The 17,016-nt window shown below is 41.6% G+C and overlaps 1 protein-coding gene across 2 annotated transcripts; it reads left to right on the top strand.

The window, feature by feature from the left end:
* Positions 1 to 721: 721 nt before the first annotated feature.
* LOC142768984 (uncharacterized) lies at positions 722 to 9,836 on the top strand. 2 transcript variants are annotated; one of them, XM_075871670.1, is made up of 4 exons: positions 722 to 1,595; positions 5,418 to 5,635; positions 6,698 to 6,751; positions 9,670 to 9,836. In XM_075871670.1, the coding sequence occupies exons 2-4, from the start codon at positions 5,435 to 5,437 to the stop codon at positions 9,766 to 9,768; spliced, it is 354 nt and encodes a 117-aa protein (XP_075727785.1). In that variant the 5' UTR covers positions 722 to 1,595; positions 5,418 to 5,434; the 3' UTR covers positions 9,769 to 9,836. The 2 variants fall into 2 exon arrangements, with proteins under 2 accessions (XP_075727785.1, XP_075727783.1); XM_075871668.1 differs by lacking the exon at positions 722 to 1,595 and having other exon boundaries at positions 3,721 to 5,635.
* The last annotated feature ends 7,180 nt before the right edge of the window (positions 9,837 to 17,016 follow it).

The raw sequence follows: 17,016 nt of genomic DNA, 5'->3' as shown, positions 1-17,016 counted from the left end.
CGCAATAAAACAATTCAGTTAGCGTTGGTTGGATAGGACTCCGTTTTTCGGAATAAAGTTTACCAGAGAGTGCCATTTATCCATGATTCCATCTTTTTTCCTAGGTGTTTTTGTTATGGGTCATGGCATATGCATGATTGAGAATATACAGTTCAGTAGCGTTTTCTCAATAAAAAAGTTGTTGGTATCACCTGTTCACCTCATCTTTGTACCTGCCTCCATTTGGGCTAATTTGAATGTGTTAAAAAGGCCCTGCGAATCTCTTGTAGTATTGTTAGCAAACACTGGCGATCGGTAGTCAGGCATCCTACGGACAAACGAGAGAATTCTGATAGCACAACGTCTGACCTGGAGTTTATTATAATTTTCCACATATTCTGAAAATTGTTCCTTCTTTTTGGTACAAATGATGTGATGTGCCAAATGACCACGTCATATAACCGAATTCTTGGTTATGCATAGTGCACAGTTATCAGGGCCATCTTGAGCCACCAAGTGATCACGCGCGTGCTCGCGATTACACTGAAAGTAAGCAGCACGATCTTAAAAAAAATTACTCAAAATATTGAAGCATGCATCACGTAGCTTCTGTCAACAATGTCATCCCTGCCTGCTTAGCATTTAGTGCATTTGTCGGGACAATATATAAAATAGTTAAAGTGGGCCACAGATCACTGTAACTCCGCTCGTGCATCATTAAATTGAAAAAAAAATTGTGGCATTCGATTTGTGAGGTCGCAAACACTTTTTATCATTGTTAGTTTATTGCACAGTGCTTAAGAGGAACACTTTCAATGTAGGACTAGATGGAGGCAAGCGAAAGCTTTCAACTGAGTTCATGGGACAGACACGTAATGCTTTTATGCAATCGCGTTTGATGGTTACAAGAAAAGGTTTACAAAAATGAATCATAAAAAATTTTATAATGTTTAATTCAACCTTATTTATCAATTTTTATTCATAATTATCCTCAGGGCGAGACACATTATAGAGGGGAGTGGTACGATTAAAAGAAACACAATATAAACGTTGTTCTGTAAATACGATGTTAGCTAAAAAAGTAACACTAGAAGTTGTATCTACACAGGCGAGAATCAGACAGTTGGTGGGAAAGCATATTAACATAGTAAAAACAAGTAATAGGAGCAGATTTAGCTAACCAAAGAAAAATGAGACAGTATGCCAAGATAAGAATAAGATCATTCTTTAGTTGCATTACAGTACACTTGAGTATAAAACGTCATGAAAATGAGAATGACGGACAATGGACGTGATTGATCCTGGAAGAGTATTCAAGTCTTGTGAGTTTCGGTGAATGAATGAGTCATAACATGTGCGAGTTGAAGATCGCAAGCTTCCCACCTTTTGGGGATGATCAGAATGATAGGAGATGTATGATGGAGGCAGAATAACGTTATCGTGCAGGGTGTGACTGTAATATATTTTCTGCAAAAAACATCTGCGGACAAAGTCGCGGTGACAGATAAGTTACAGAAGCTTTAGAGAGTCTTTGAATGTTAGTGATACTTGCCGGGCGACTGTAGTTGCCAAGGATAAAGCGGACAGGATTATTCTGCACTAGCTCAACAGCAGAGGTTAGTACACTAGTGGATAAGTCCTAAATGGATGCCGCATATTCTAGTTTACTTTGTCTTGAGGTTTAGTGAAGGAGGAGTTTTAAGGGGACAGAGCCAGAAGGAAAGTTGTGTTGGGTATAACCTAACGAATGGTTAGCATTACTGACAATTTTCTTAATGTGAACAAACCAGGTGAAAGTGTTAGTTATGTGAACACCTAGGTAGCGATAGGATATTACGTATTTAGGAGCGGAGTTATACAGCATATAAGTAGTGTAGCAAGAAGATGCGCGGGAAACGCCAAAGACTTGACATTTTGTAGGGTTTACTTCAACTAGCCAGGTTTTACACAGTTGAATACAAAGTTAAAATGACTAGTCATGCCGAGGTAATACGCACCATTGACACATTTTGATTGACGGGTGTAGATACATCCTTTCTTTGTGCGTCAGTGCCAAAGGAGCCGTACTGGCGCAGTCATCTTCCAAACCAATTATCTCGTATGCCTCAATTATTTCGCGCGTCTTCTGATTATTGTGCCTAGCCCTCACCTCACAGAAATCTGGCTGGAATTCGCAATCTCGCCAAGCTATTCGACGATTACTTAAAAGTAAAAATTCATGACGTGGGCAATTTAAATGCGCATTTTTTCACTGATTCATGTTCTCACAATCATGAGCTTGTCGACGAGCAACTATTTCCAATATAGCAATTAAACCTTTCTTGAAGATTGTCGTGAATGTTTGTGATTTCATGTTACTGCAATCAATCGTTGCCCGGATACAAACACATCACCGTCGTTGTTCCGAGTGGCAACTGACGGGTCGTACTGCTAAGCGGGTGTACAATAGTCCCCTTGCCGGCATAATGTTGGGAGCAGCTCAGAGGCAGCATCGCGTGATGCTATTAAAAGAAAGGAAAAAAAAAACTATCCAAGCAGCTCAGGTGCGCCTAGCTTCACTTGTCCCATTTCTCCCACATAGAAATTTCTGCTGAAGTTTTAAGATTCTTCTTCATGCTTTTACAATATGCTTGTGAATATCTAGATTACCTTGTCAAATAGTTTCTCATCACTTTTTTTCATTTTTATGTGCACAGCTCTGCAGCCTGCAACCTTCCCGCTCAAACAATGAGCAAGCTTCTGATTTATTTGAGAGTCTTTCCGCATTCCTAGGTGGATTACTATGATATGTGTAGCATCGCGCTCCATTAACTCCTTATCACCTTGACACGTGTTCGTTCCGATTGGTATTACAGTAGTCGCTAAAGCTAGGCTTCCATTACGCAGCCAGTGTAGTTACGTCGTCTTCCATTACGTCACCTGCATTTTATGGATGCGTAATATATTCTTGAAAACAATCTACAATTCGTCTTAAGGTAATGCATCATCCACGCTTTTATCGGGTGCATAATCGGGAGTCATGCCACGATCTGCATCGTGAATAACTAGATCCTCCTGTCAGATAGTGTCTCACCACGTTCTTCGTTCTGATGTGCACAGCTCTGCAGGGTACAACATACCCATTCGAACAATTAGCAAGCTGCTAATTGAGTTGAGTTTCTTCCCGCATTGTTAGGTGCATTCCTATGATATGTGTAGCATCGTGCCCTATTAACTTCTCGTCACCTTGACATGTGTTCGTTAAAATAGGTATCACACAAGTCACAAAACCTAGGCTTCGATTACGCAGCAAGGGTAGTTAATTCGCCTTCATTTTATGTCTTTGTAATGTCTTCTTGAAAACAATTCACAATTCATCCTGAAGTAATGCATCATCTACGCCTTTATCGGGCACATAATGAACACCGTATTCTAAACTGGAGTAATGCCAAGATGCCGATCGTGGTATGACTATTAGTAAAAAGTGATTGTACTTATGTTCACCATATGGACAGGCGGCTCTGTTATACGAAGTAAAAAACCCAGAAACAAAACCACCACCACATGGTAAAGATAGCAGAAGGAATACATTGTTCGTTAATACCAGCCGAACTAATGAATGTCCATGCGTGACGTGCAATTTAGAGTACTTTATCACCACGTAGCAGCGGTAAGTAAAGTGCTCTTTATGCCTGTAAAAAGGAGTGACCAACCGCAAGGCTGTCTCCTTCATTCTCATAATAATGATTGTGTGCTGACGGTGTGCTCTTTTCGCCCGATGACAAGGAACATCTTTTCGCCCGATGACAAGGAACAAAAAAAAAAAAGACTGATTCCTGACGCACCCACTATAGCGATCTCTCTGTTCAATGCACTCTTTGAAACGCGGTTGGCAATGGTCCCCAGTTTTTCCCTCAGTTGCGCATTAAAGTGAAATGTATCTGTATTTGAGAGAGAAATTTTTTCTTTCCATCGATGGTCAAAGCGGTGGGAGCGGTTTCGAATAGTGTGCACACGCAACCAGTTGATCTTCCGGCATAAAGTAGTTAATTTTGTTAGGCGTAGTCAGTTCGCTCGTCATGCGGTATGGGTGTCATTTATTTACACGTACTAGCGCCTAATCTGAGCTGTAGCAAGAATTATACGTTATATGTTGCTAGAGAATACAAATAATTAAAACGCAAAAATATGCAAGCTTCGAAGCCTGTATGCTCGTAACAAAACAATAATGAAGATATATTAAGAAAAGACCCGTTCGTGGCTGTACGCAGAAAATTTTCTCTCTTTGTGTTTTTATGCAGTTATCCATTGACGATGTGGGTTATATTTAAGGTTGGGTTATACAATAATTATTACAGTATGATTGTAAATGTTGCTTAAAGGTCTAGCACAAGTGAGCGCAGCCGTCAGGTGACAAGCATCGTCTTGTCTCCCTGGGTCTCCACGCCCTGTCATCTCCCACGCGTACTTGGCTTCGTCGAGAGGAGGAAGTAGACGCTCACTCGCGCGCCCTTATCTCGCGGCGAGGAGAATCATGTGGCTTGGGTTGCCTTTGGCTTTCACTGAAACAATTCTATTCTAGTTACCGGGCACAAAAAGGTCACTGCAATTGTTGCACAGTCTCCGTTTGTGAAAAGAGAGCATTTTTCCGACACAGTGAGGTGACAACTCAGTCGCTTATTTTTGTTCATCTGTTCCTGCGAGCGCGTTTAATGCGTTATTTGTGCGCAAGAAACGCGGGGCCCGGTTCGATCCACTTGCCGTTGTGCGCGTGACCTTTCAATTTGTTTCTCTCTCGTTTGCCTTTGCGGCAAGGCCGTGACTTTTTGTAGTAGCATGACAGTCGTGTTTCGGTGGATGCTGTATAGTAATAACTTGTTTTTGACCTTGTTTTAATGAATGCTGCACGCTGTGGCAAGGCAAGGGTTCTTCCAAGCGCATTCGACTGTATGAAGCATCGCCATCTTTGCGAATCGTCACATGAATTTTATTCTTTAGCGCATTTGGCGCGTTAAGACAAGCAGTAGGGAAGCGAAAGGTTACCCGCATGATGTGCTGATGGGCGTGACGACGAGGCCTTAGGGAAGAAAACAGATGATGACACGAGATGATAGCTCTTCGCGGCACTCTTCTAATCACACCACTTGCCCTCCGCATTACTTGAAAGTTTTTTTGTTATGAGGATAAACGGTGTTCTTGAGATGGCAAGCCAATTGGTTGAGGCTTCTCACGCAGCCTTGCGTTCGATATTTGAAATGCTTTAGCAGTCTGTTGTTCAATGTAGCTGAAGATTTTTCTACGCGTTGATGTGAAAGCATTGCCGTGTTCAAATAGTGTTCATGTAAAACATGACGCGATTTAGCTGAGTTCGCCATGGCATGGCTCAACTTTAGCAATATTTTCTGGTGCAGACACTTGGGTGTGTTGATGTCTGAAAATTATTATTATGGTGACTGCAGGTTTCAAAAACAAGAGTATGGTTGCAGTTAACAGTTCACTGCTGATCGCTTGGCTGCTAATGAGCTTTTGTAAAGAAAGCTTCGAAGTTGGAGGATGGATAGAAGACCGAGCTCACAACCTGAATCTGTACCGTCACTTAGCGGAGTTTGCCTACGCGGATCAAAAGACCCGCAACACCCGAGGCATGCATTTTCGCGTAACGCAAGCGAGGTGGAAGGTAAGTTTTCCAAGCGCGTAAAGCTAAAATCTTCGCCATGCACGAAGTTGTCATCTTTAGAGAAAGCCCACACCTCACAGTACAAGTATATGCAGAGTATTCAATCCATCATGCAGCGCCATTTTAAGAAGAGGAATGGTGTTACGTGAAGGACACTTTGATCGTATTTTTGCCAGAATATTTTGTAGTATCTACTAGATTTTTCGCTGATATTAAATAATATTTTCTTTGTATATCTCTAAATATGCTCACCTAATTAGCAAAATGTCACTGAGGAAGTCGTGTGCATTTTGAAATTTCATCCGTATGCGCCGCTGAACAAAGTACCAACTGGGGAATAACTTTTTTTGTTAATTAAACAACGCCTGATTGCACTTCTATCGGCAAAAGAAAGCTAAGCCTTTTTGATGCTTACTGAAAGCATGATCCTTCAATACTATTTCAGGTCATAAAACTTCTTCGTCGCTCTGTATGAGAGCTTTATATGGCACGGAAAAATGCCTCGGCACAACCTTCGTTTAGAGGCCGCGTTTCTTCGTCCCTCCAGTTTTACCCAGTAGACCACAGTTGTGGCTGCCACGAGCCGAACGTTTTCTCGCGAGCTTTCTACCTGTGATTGATTTTTCTAGCCCTCTATCGTTTTTCTGGTCTTTCCTTACGGGGAAAGCACCCCAGATATTACTAATACCCAGCCTTTGAAAAGTTATGGTAGTTTTTATTTTCTATAGTGTAAAAAAATAAATAGTCAAGTAGAAGTAAACTAAAAAAAGAGCTTCATATGCAATCTTTGTTTAACGTTGCAATTTATTGACAGAGAAGAACCCATGAGGCCCATTGGGAACAATGTGATTGGCTTTTTTTTTCGTTATCAATTGGCTTAACTAGGTTTTGTTCAACAAAAAAACCAAGCCCTTGATCAACTACGTTTTATTTTCGTTTTGTTGTGCACTGCTTAGATGTTCATTAACTGTTTAGGCACAACACCTGTTACTTGCTGACATGCAACAACTTCAAAATACTCACATATGTGGTTCTTTTTATTGACTTTTTCTCTCCACACAGTATACGGAAGGAATGAGGTACAATATTGGATTTATTGTCTACAACGAAAACACGGTACGTGAAAATACACTTCAAGCACTGTAACTTGAAAGAATGAATGTGGGATTTGCTACGTTGGTCTTTGTTGCTTGCATAATTGAATGTTGCTGTTACTACGTAAGAATGAACGTCTTTGTTTCCTTAAGCTTGTGGACTAATGTTGCAATACCTCCCTTTTCCTAAAACATTCACAATACTGATATGCGTCGATGTGTAACGCTTTACACTATTACTGTTTTTATTATTGCTTTGTTTTTTCTTTTTGTCGGAGCCTGAAATAACATTTTTGAAACCTCTTACTTCTATCTGTTAGCTTTCGCAGCCTTTTCGTTAAAGTAATATATAATGAAATTAGCTATTGTTTTAACGTGTAAGAAATACAAGTGAAAGGCCACAATATCAAAATCGGGACACAAAGGTCACGTAAACTGTATTTCAGTTGCCTGTGTGACTCCTTCCTTGTCCCCCTGTGGTTGGATTTGCATAAACCACAAGTTGCACTAACCAGTCATCGCCGTATGACGAACACGAATTGTATGTCAATGCACGATTATGAAGCAACGCATACTAGCTCAACGACATAGCCTTTCACTAAAGTAGACTGTTTGAATGAATGGAAGAATGAGAAACAAAGTTTTCTGTGTACACATTTATTTTGCGTGTGTATGTGTGCACACTTTTCGCATATAAATGTAAATATGGCTAGGTGTAGAAGAATGTTCAAGCCCGTAGCCGAAGTCGAAGTTTTTATCCTCACTAAAATGATGGTAGCGAATGCATGTTGGACCACTCGCTGTCAGGACACGCGTGCACGGTGTTGGATGTAAACCAATCAACGAAATACAAAAATGTTTTATGACGTTCCAAATTTTGTACGGGGCGATCGATGTACCCTGTGCAAACTTTAATCCGAACAGTGCCTTTCGGCGATGAGTACTGCCATATTCAAGGTAAGAAGCGTACGTTTGGTGCTTTAGGCTCACTCAAGTACATTGTACCATCAAGTTAAGCTTCCTCACAAAGAGAAAAAAAAATGGAGAAATGTCGACTATTTGGGAGACTGTGAAAATAGTAAACCTGGTGGCCTTTCCCTTCTTCCGTACATCCTCCTTTCATTCAGTTCTATTATTCACCTAGTTGCGTTGCAGCGTAGCTTGCATATGCAAATATCTTTCTTTTTTTATCACTCTGCCTCTAGTGATTTTTCTTCCTCCTTCTCCATGTCTATTATTCACTATCTACGTTTTCCTTTCTATATATTCTTTTCTCATTGTCTCACTTATAGCACTGTAATAATATTGACATGCTTATTAGCCGGCTGGGCGACAGAAGGAGAACGAAGCGCTAAGCATGAGCAGCAGCTTCTGAATTTCCGAGAATGCAGTTATTGAAGCGTCTGAAGTTATTCACTCTCTGAAGATAGGTTTTAGGTTGACGATGGAAACTGTGCTAAGCTTTGCTGGCTCTCTTTTGGGACACCACTAAATGAACGTATTCATTGTGGTGTGCTAATTTTGTTCAGGCTACTGAACGTATTCCGCTGTAAATCTCCACTCAAGTGAATACTGTTGCGTAACATTGATAAGTGGTTTAACAAAAACTCTGAATGGTTCGGTGAAGGAAACACAGTGGTTTGGTGATGTCAAAATCTGAAATATTCACGTTTTCTTTTCGTTTTCTTTTTCTCTCTCTTTCTCTCTGAGGTTCTCGCAACATTATTTGTTCTTTATTTCATTCATAAACTTTCTTGCAATGCTCATAGAAAAAAAAATTGGGCTACGCTTTGTCGGTCGATCCTCCCCAGTGGGTATAAGTCTTTAATTAAAGGAAATAAATCAAGTCAATTTTCGCGGTTCTTGGACGATCCACCAGCCTGGGTGTAGGCCACAGATGTTCTACTGTTTTCTATTTTACTGTTGTGTCCTTCTATGTGAATGTAGCTTTGCCCATGTTCATCTCAACCAAGTCTTGTGTCGTAATATTTTCACGTTGAGACGCTGGTTCAGGAGTTCGACTTCCACGACCATGTTACTCGCTGTCATCATTCATTGGCGAGGTGACAGTGTAGTTCTGATAAACTCTATTTGCGCTCGCGTGTCAGCTCAGTGGCACGACGCCTGCCTTTCCACCATGTGTGCCCGAGCATTGATTGCTGGCACGCCAGGAATTTCCATTTCGCGTTACCTCTTTCTTTTGTTCTTCTCAGTTTCTCTTCTCCTCTCTTTTTTTTTCTTGCCTCCCGGAAGCACACTGCTATGCGACGTGTGACGAAGTTTTTAATTGTTGAGGTTTTATCTGTGAACACTCGGCTGCCAGCCTGCAATGTAAACTGCTTCGCTGCCATAAATCGGCGACACGGGAAGAACACAGCAGCAAAGTTCGTGCACAAAACACCTTGAACCAGTGGCCCGCCCAGCGAGATGGCGAATACCCCAAACCTAAGGTTTTGGCTTGCCGGTGTGCTTCACCACTGAAGAGCGGCGAATGTGCGCTTCCACAGCATTGGCATGAGCAGAATGTCACATTCAGCATTGCACAGCTTCTTGAACGCTGATGGGCTCGTTCAGTAACTGACATTTCATACGAAGCTCGCCACCATCGTGTCCACCTTCACAGAATGGCCCCCTTCACAAAATTGAATGGCTTGTCCTAGTTATCTTTCTTGTTCTTTTTTCTCTCTCTGCCTCTAAAGTGTACTCCCCCATGCATCTGATCACGACGCGTTGGGAAGCGTATGTATCTACACGTTTTGTTTTGTTTTTATTTTTCTATAAAGAACGAACTCTGCCCTATTAGTTGAGCTACATCGAATAGTAGACAGTGAAAAAAAATGCGCTGTGTCACGTGTAACTTCTCTCTGTCTTTTCTTCAGAGTAAATAGCTGCTTTACTTTTATTGACAGCTCAACATTTTGTTTTTGTTTTATTTCGCAGATGACTGAAAAGTGTATCGCCGTAATTCAGCTGCCTCCACCTAGTAGAGCTGACTTAACAATGATCGTAACCAAGTTTTGGTGCAGGCGTATACCGTGAAATTAGGTGAATCTTCAAAGGCTTACTCTGGAATAAAATATTATGTTTTGGGTTCACACTTACCATGACTACCCTGAAATATACTCATTTTAGCTTTTTTGCACTCAAAAACATCCATATTCAGCGTGGCATAGGGCTCACCTGTCCTAAATTCACAGAAAGTTTACTCAAACTGAAATTTTCTTCAGTCAATAAACTTACAGTAACAAGTGAGCGCTCATGTGTGTATAACACAAGTAGTATCACTTGGTCATGCTTGCGTTTTAATTTATTGCTAATCTAAACTTACTGCTGATACTTACTACTACTGCTGAATCTACTTACTGCTGAAGACAGAAGAACATGTTCTTATCTGGACTCACTTAGACTCGCATATTGGTCTGAGCGTCATGAAATAATAGAGGCTCTATAGGCTGGTTAACTGTAGGGTATATCCGAAGTCTTCATAGGCACACAGAAGACGACTGGGTTGAGAAACATGGCGCAAAGTTGTAACACACATTGCTGCAGGTTAGCGCTGTAGGTTGTTAAGCGTTTCTCTTTTGTTTGCCCGTTCAATTGCTGCGCTACAACAACTTTCGAAGAATTACTTTGGCCAAGCCAACTTGTGCAGTGTGTTCACGATCGTGCATACTGAGATGAGGTTTTTTAAAAGGACGACATATGAAAGAGCACGCAAAGAGTACTTGCTCGTATGCAAAGTAACGTAATCTAGGCTCACTTTTTTAGCGTTCAATAGACAGCGGCATAGGTGAGACATCATACACCTATGTGCCTATGAAGAGCAAATAAACTGTTGACCTAAACTTTAAATATTAGAAACGAACCAGCCTCGTGCTAAACACTGTAGCTGAGTCAAACTACAAAGGAACACAAGTTATAAAAATGTAAAGGGTCCAGTTACCGAAAGGCTACGCAGTCTAGTACGATTTGGTCCCAACAGAGTAGATGCTAGTTTTTATTTTGCTTTTGATTTGAAAGGAAAACAAGTGTGGGAATAACTAAGTTGTATAGATGTTGATGCTCTTTGGCTGCCATGTGTGCCTACACTGCTGAGTTTCGCCCATACTTCAAAGGGAGAACGGGACAGTTCATGTGGCATCAAAATTCAATACCTTTCAGAGTATCCAACTGGTTAAACTTCAACGCCGTTTACCCCTGGCGCAACAATCTAGAGAGAGCGAAATGAGTTTGTTAAAAATTTGAAAATTGAGGAGTTTTATCGAGGCTGCACTGGGGGCAGTGCAAAGTTCCTGTTTCTCAGGAGATTTTAAGGCTGATGGGTTCTCGCAATGTTGATACTAGATGTCTTAGCTACTTGATACAGCTTCCTACGATTGGTGTCCCATGTACATTAAGGAAAGAGGAGAAGGGATGGACGGCAAACACCTCGTTTGGAAAGCTTCTGTTCAGAAAAGAGCCAGTGTCCGTCACCATCTCGAAGCCTCTCGTCAACCTCTTTTGTATTCGAGCACACTGATCTGACCCTAAGATAACACACCACTTTTCGTCGTCTACACAGTTTTTAACATTTCAGCGCCCCTTCAAAGGCGCTGAACGACACAAAAAAAGACACATGGGTTCGGAGTACACAATGTGCATCAGTGTTAGTACGAGTTCTATGCCAGTCATGGAGGAATCGCCAGGGTTTCAGCACCGTAAGCTGTCGAATAAAGATGTCTTTGTCGGTAGAATGGAACAGAATACGAAGTTTCGTGACTCATATGAAAAATGCGTTCATGTCAGGCAACCTTTCATTTCGGCCCACCAAGCGCGAGCTGTCCTCTCGGGCTCACACTTTCTTCTCCTATTTCTTGACATACACATTCATTTATATCCAAGATTTTTATGGACAACGTGCTGGCTCAATAAAGTTGCTTTGTTCTTTGAATCTGTCGTTGAACTATCTCTTAACATAGCTGATACATTTCGCATCGTGTGACGAAGGCATCTCGCGAAACAGCTTTTGGGAGGTGAAAAACCTGCCAACATGCTTGTTGATTCCTTAGGCAAGCTGACTTTTTTAGAGAGCAAAATGTGCACTTTGAAACACATCGCTTAACCCCGACTGCTTCAATGACTTGTGTAGTAGTATAATTGTTGCTTCCTTGGATTTTTGTGTTCGCTAAAGATTCCAGCATTATTCGTGCTACTGTGTCTACTGTATACTATTCAGTTTGTACTCTTCAGCGCTGATACTTTAGACAAACTGTCATAGAGTATTTTTACATATGAGTAAGGTCAGTTCACTGAATGGGAGAGAAAACTTTTGCTCCTGCAGGACGCACTTAGCGTGTAGCGGGCGCCTCCTTCGTACGTAGAGACCAATAGGGAGTACCCGGCGGCTGTTTCGTGGGCTTTCGGGACGACCCATTTCTGGTTGGCGAAAAGTGAACTTCTCAGGCACTACCCCACTTGCTTCAGCTAGAGTCGGGAGTCGTATTTTTTTCGAGATATCTTAAGCACACACACACAACACCTTGTTCGAAAGTTGATCTTCATGTCATTACTCCTTCGAAACAAGATCATGATCACCACAGGGTCGTAAATAAGCCACACCTTTCGTTTTCACCTCTACACCTGAGCACAAGTGACCTGCAGGCTGTGAGTTAGGCAAAAAAAGTGTAGAGCAACAAATGCGAGAACATTCACAGATAGTCGCGTATCATCCCGTCTCATCTCTTGTTTTCGGGATGACGTCAAATCACGTTGCCACATTTTCTTTTTGCCTACATATGAACTCATGCTCGTCGTTGTTGCTGGCAGGATTTCAAGTGTTCTGCTACGAAACACATAACAGAAGCTCCTATTGGCTTTGTAAAGGAAAGAAAGAAAACTTAAAATTACGTTATGTGATACAAATAAAGAAACAATGAAGGAAAGAAGAACGAACGGAAGAAACAAGGAACGAATAAGCGAAACGAAAGTGAGAAAGAGGAACAAATCAATAATAAATAAATAGATAAATACAAGAAGAATGGTGGGTCAGTCACACACATGAGAAGTTTTGTTGACCCCATTTCCGTGATAGGGTCATCATTCCTAGATTCTCTTCAATTATTCTTGGTTGGGCTTATCAGGATTGAACTTTAACACACTCTCTGATTACATTTTTATTTTTGATGCTCATAGCTGTGACGAGTGTGTGTCTTTGACATAGCTAGAGTGCTAGTAAATTAAATGATCTGAAATTTGTTGGTCTCTATCTATTGTTCTCAGTTTCAATGCAACCCTTTTTTTACATGGTGGCACCTTACAATGTGAAGCTGTCCTCATGCTCACCCTAAGTGATATTTCACTTAAGTCCAGTATCATTCGGGCAGCGATTGCCTGCATTTGTGCTACATTTTGTATCAGCATAGAGCATTGTTGGGCATAGTTTTCAATGCCTTTTGTTACATCACCCATGCTTGTATCGAGGACATTGTGAACTCTTTGGCTACTAATACCGTCTTGACGTCGAATCGTAAAATACTATTCAATATTTCCTACCATGCCCACGTTCCAACCCACCTCTTTCTGGATAGTTCGATAAAGAAGAAATCTGGCAAAACAACGAGCAGCATAAGGTAAGGTAGCAACATCATTACATCACTATCATGAATCACAGGGAGATGAAAAATCGTGTATTGACGGCTTGCAACTCAGAATAGCGTCAGTTAGCGTAAATGTGTGGTAAGCACTTTCGTGTTGCCTAGTAATATATATTCTTCGGATACTGAAAACGTGGCAGCAGCTTTGTGTTTTGGTAATAAAACTTCATGTATAATCAGCAAGCGCAAAGATACTAACTAATCCTAGAGCTCTAAAACAGCTATGGAATATCGGCGTACGGAAAAGACGGTACTCAAAACTGAGGTGCCATTTATCGCAACGTCTTGGACTACACCTGTGAACTTTTTTGTACTGTGAGCAGATTCCCCACTCCAAATTCACCCAAAAAATCTTCAAAATTCAATAAGTAACCGATCATTCCAAAGACATTTGATCTAGGAAAGCAAACAATCATACTCTTCTGTGCGGATGCGCTTGCTCCCCGATTCTCTTCACCCTCCGGCGGCACCGGCTGCACTTCACAATATTTTTCCGCGTTTCTCTGGGATACCCCGCAGAATATTGAGTCATTTTGTTTCACTTGCGCAACTTGTAGAGAGGAAGGTTTGAATTAACGTGATCAAGATGTCGTAACAACTGAAATAAGCGTTTATTGCAGGATCATTATCAGGTTCTAAGAGACATGTAAATGCGTCATCCCAACTAAAAAAGCTCTATTGAGCGTTTATTGACACAGCAATTCTATTTGGGACGTCATCACGTAATACCTTACCCTAACCACACCTTCATGTTCTACCGTAAGCGCAGTTTTGTGCCATGGTTTTCACACTCAACTAGACATTTTCGCCTTGCGAGTATCATCGGGTACTACCGAAAGTAATGGTGTAATGATTCACGTTAAAGAACCCCAGGTAGTCGAATTTTTTGGAGCCTTCCACTACAGTGTATCTCATAATCATATGGTGGTTTTGGGACGTCAAACGCCACATATCAGTCAATCAATCAGTAGTTGTGTATAAAGAAAAATTTCCTCGCAGTTAGATTTACGACGAAGGTATGGTTTATGACCGAGTCATTTTGTGCCGTTCGCTAAGTACCCGAAGAAGTGAAAATTCGTAGGTTCATATCCCGCTGACGCAACTGTTTCTTGTATAACAAACTGAAACAATTTTCTGCTCTAGAACAACTCACACGAATGAATACAAAGATGAAGCCTATTTTTAGTCTATTTCTTTGCCACCTGTCTGTGTGTGTTTTGTAACGTCACATGCATACTACGTCTTATAAACATAAACGTCATGTATATAATACATCAGGGGAACCATGGTAGACCTCACCTTCAAATATTCTCGTGTTCCTAAGAGCATAAAAATGAAAAGATTATTAAGCCAATAAATATTACCATCTGAGCTTTTGAATCTGGTAAATCTGACAGAATGACTTTGTCAGCTCGCCTGAAACAATTTCGGTTCTACGGTGTACTGGCAATGTTGTGGGCAGCCTCCACAAAAATCAGTGCCAGTCTCCAATGTCTTGCGAAGTATGAAATCCGCCAAACTTTTATTCAACAAAAATCTAACATTCTTTTGTTTAACGCACAGTCGTACACGTTAGTTTTAAACTGTACTTTTTCGTCTACTTTTGCTATCATGCATGGTATTTATCTTTTTCCTCTGAACGTCACACAGGCTCCCCTATGTCGTCAACCCTCCTTTGTTGACAAGGCATCACGTTCATCACAGGTGCCATTTCAGTGGTGTTGCCTGCGCTCTACAAAACTGACTTCAGAACTTCCTGTTTGTGGGCTTTTTTCACCACATGCGGTCTTGTGCAAGAAGCTCTCGAACCTTGCAATCCCTTTCGCATAAGAAAGAAATCTTCAAAGCTTTTTTTTTCAGTGTGCTTGTGAAATGAACATGCTTGTAGGGCCTTTTCATGGCTACCTTGCGTTTTTCATATTCTGCGGTGGTATACTAGCGTTCAATGAGTACGAAAAGGTCCGTTTGGCCAAGAAGATGATTAGCTGGAAACCATCCTGACTTTCCATGGTAAGCGTAGCACGGGCTACTTATCAAAAGAGCGGTATGTATGAGAATGATTGCGATGGCTAAGAGCAGCTTCAAAAGAACATTTTCAATTCCTTGGGAAGTCTGAATAAAGCGGAACGAATGCCTTGATGTTCCTTGTGGCTCTTTTAGTCATACTATTCGCTTCAGTGCAATATGAGGCTGTGAAACGTAGTTCTGTATTTCGCTCTTTAACTCATTCCAAGAAACGTTCAGCTCTGAAAGCGGGCCCGTCGCCAGCTACGATAAAATTGGCATTATTGAAGATTTACCGATTGAGGAGTGATATGACATTGTTACTCTCTACTTTATCTGTCTCATATACCACCATTCGTGCACATTTGTCGATAGCCACCGAGTACAAATTTTCATAGAGCCGTTGTGTAGCGGTACCTGTAAGACATTACATATCCAAAAAGGGATAGCGCCAACAACGGCAGCGAAAATGCCAGCTTGAGAGCAAGCGGGAGGCAGATGGATACGCTTGTCGGAGGAGCTTCGTTATTTTTTATTAGACTTAACTAGCGCTGCTATCGCTCATCCACCATGTATGTTATGGGTAGTATGTAGGCATACAGTGGCAGCTGCAAGCACAGGAGAGAGTTGACAATGCGGAACAGGGGAGAGGCCTATCTCCTGCAGTGGGCACGATGATGTAGCCACACGTAGCATTTGGGCTTGCGGCTTTGAAGGAACTTGTAGACGTGTTTCTTGTCGCACTGGGGCTATTGGTTCGGATTTAGGCTTGAGAAGCCTGAATACGTGAAAGTGCTTTAGTGGTACTGCTGAGTGTTTACTGAATTTCGTAGGCCACACAGAGCCAAACGGAAGGTGAAGAAAGAAGCTTAAGCCAACCCGTGTTTGCCAACCAATATCTACACTGACTGAAATGTCACGCACTTCAGCTATCAGATACATGACATATTTCCCGCCAGAGCATCATCTATAAGACTTTAGCTGCCCTATATGTTCACCGGCCCCTTTCCATGTGGAGACCAAAGTTTGGCTAACACCAACTACCGCCAACCATCAAGATAGATTTAGAATGTGCATAGTAGAAGACAGTCAAGCGCTATGCTGGTCATAAGGATACGCTTGTAACTTGCAGCATGAAAACCAGCCTCTATAGGGCTGCGGTCCTGCATCGAGCCCGCAGTTCCTAGCAAACACGTCAAGCTTCGAGCGAGGGAGCGAACAACCTGAAGAGAACGTGTGATTTTAGCCAAGTTTCATCAATTTCAGAAGAACAGCTACAATAGGCAAGCTGAAGCCTCAGCTGGCTTCATTGTATTGTAGTATGCCAACGCGTATGGTGCGTCAACTTTCGTAATAATGACTGATGGTGTTTAACGTCACAAAACCACTTGATTACGAAAGCCACCTCAGCAGAGGGCTCCAGAAATTACGACCACCTGAAGGCATTCCACGTGCATCAAATTCTAAAGTATGCAAGGGTTTCAACCATTGAAACTTTCATGAGTTGTGTGACTAAGGCACTTAGAGGTTGACTGCGAGCTACAGGGGATGTAATATAAAGTACCACATAGCCACTTCGGATTGACTCTAGAAATGGTTACCAGTCAGTCACGTGTGCTCATACGGAAATGACTCCGCTGAGATATTGATA

The sequence above is a fragment of the Rhipicephalus microplus genome, chromosome 8 (genome assembly GCF_043290135.1).
Source record: "Rhipicephalus microplus isolate Deutch F79 chromosome 8, USDA_Rmic, whole genome shotgun sequence".
In the NCBI taxonomy this organism is placed as follows: Eukaryota; Metazoa; Arthropoda; class Arachnida; order Ixodida; family Ixodidae; genus Rhipicephalus; species Rhipicephalus microplus.
This window is presented reverse-complemented; position numbering and strand designations above follow the sequence as displayed.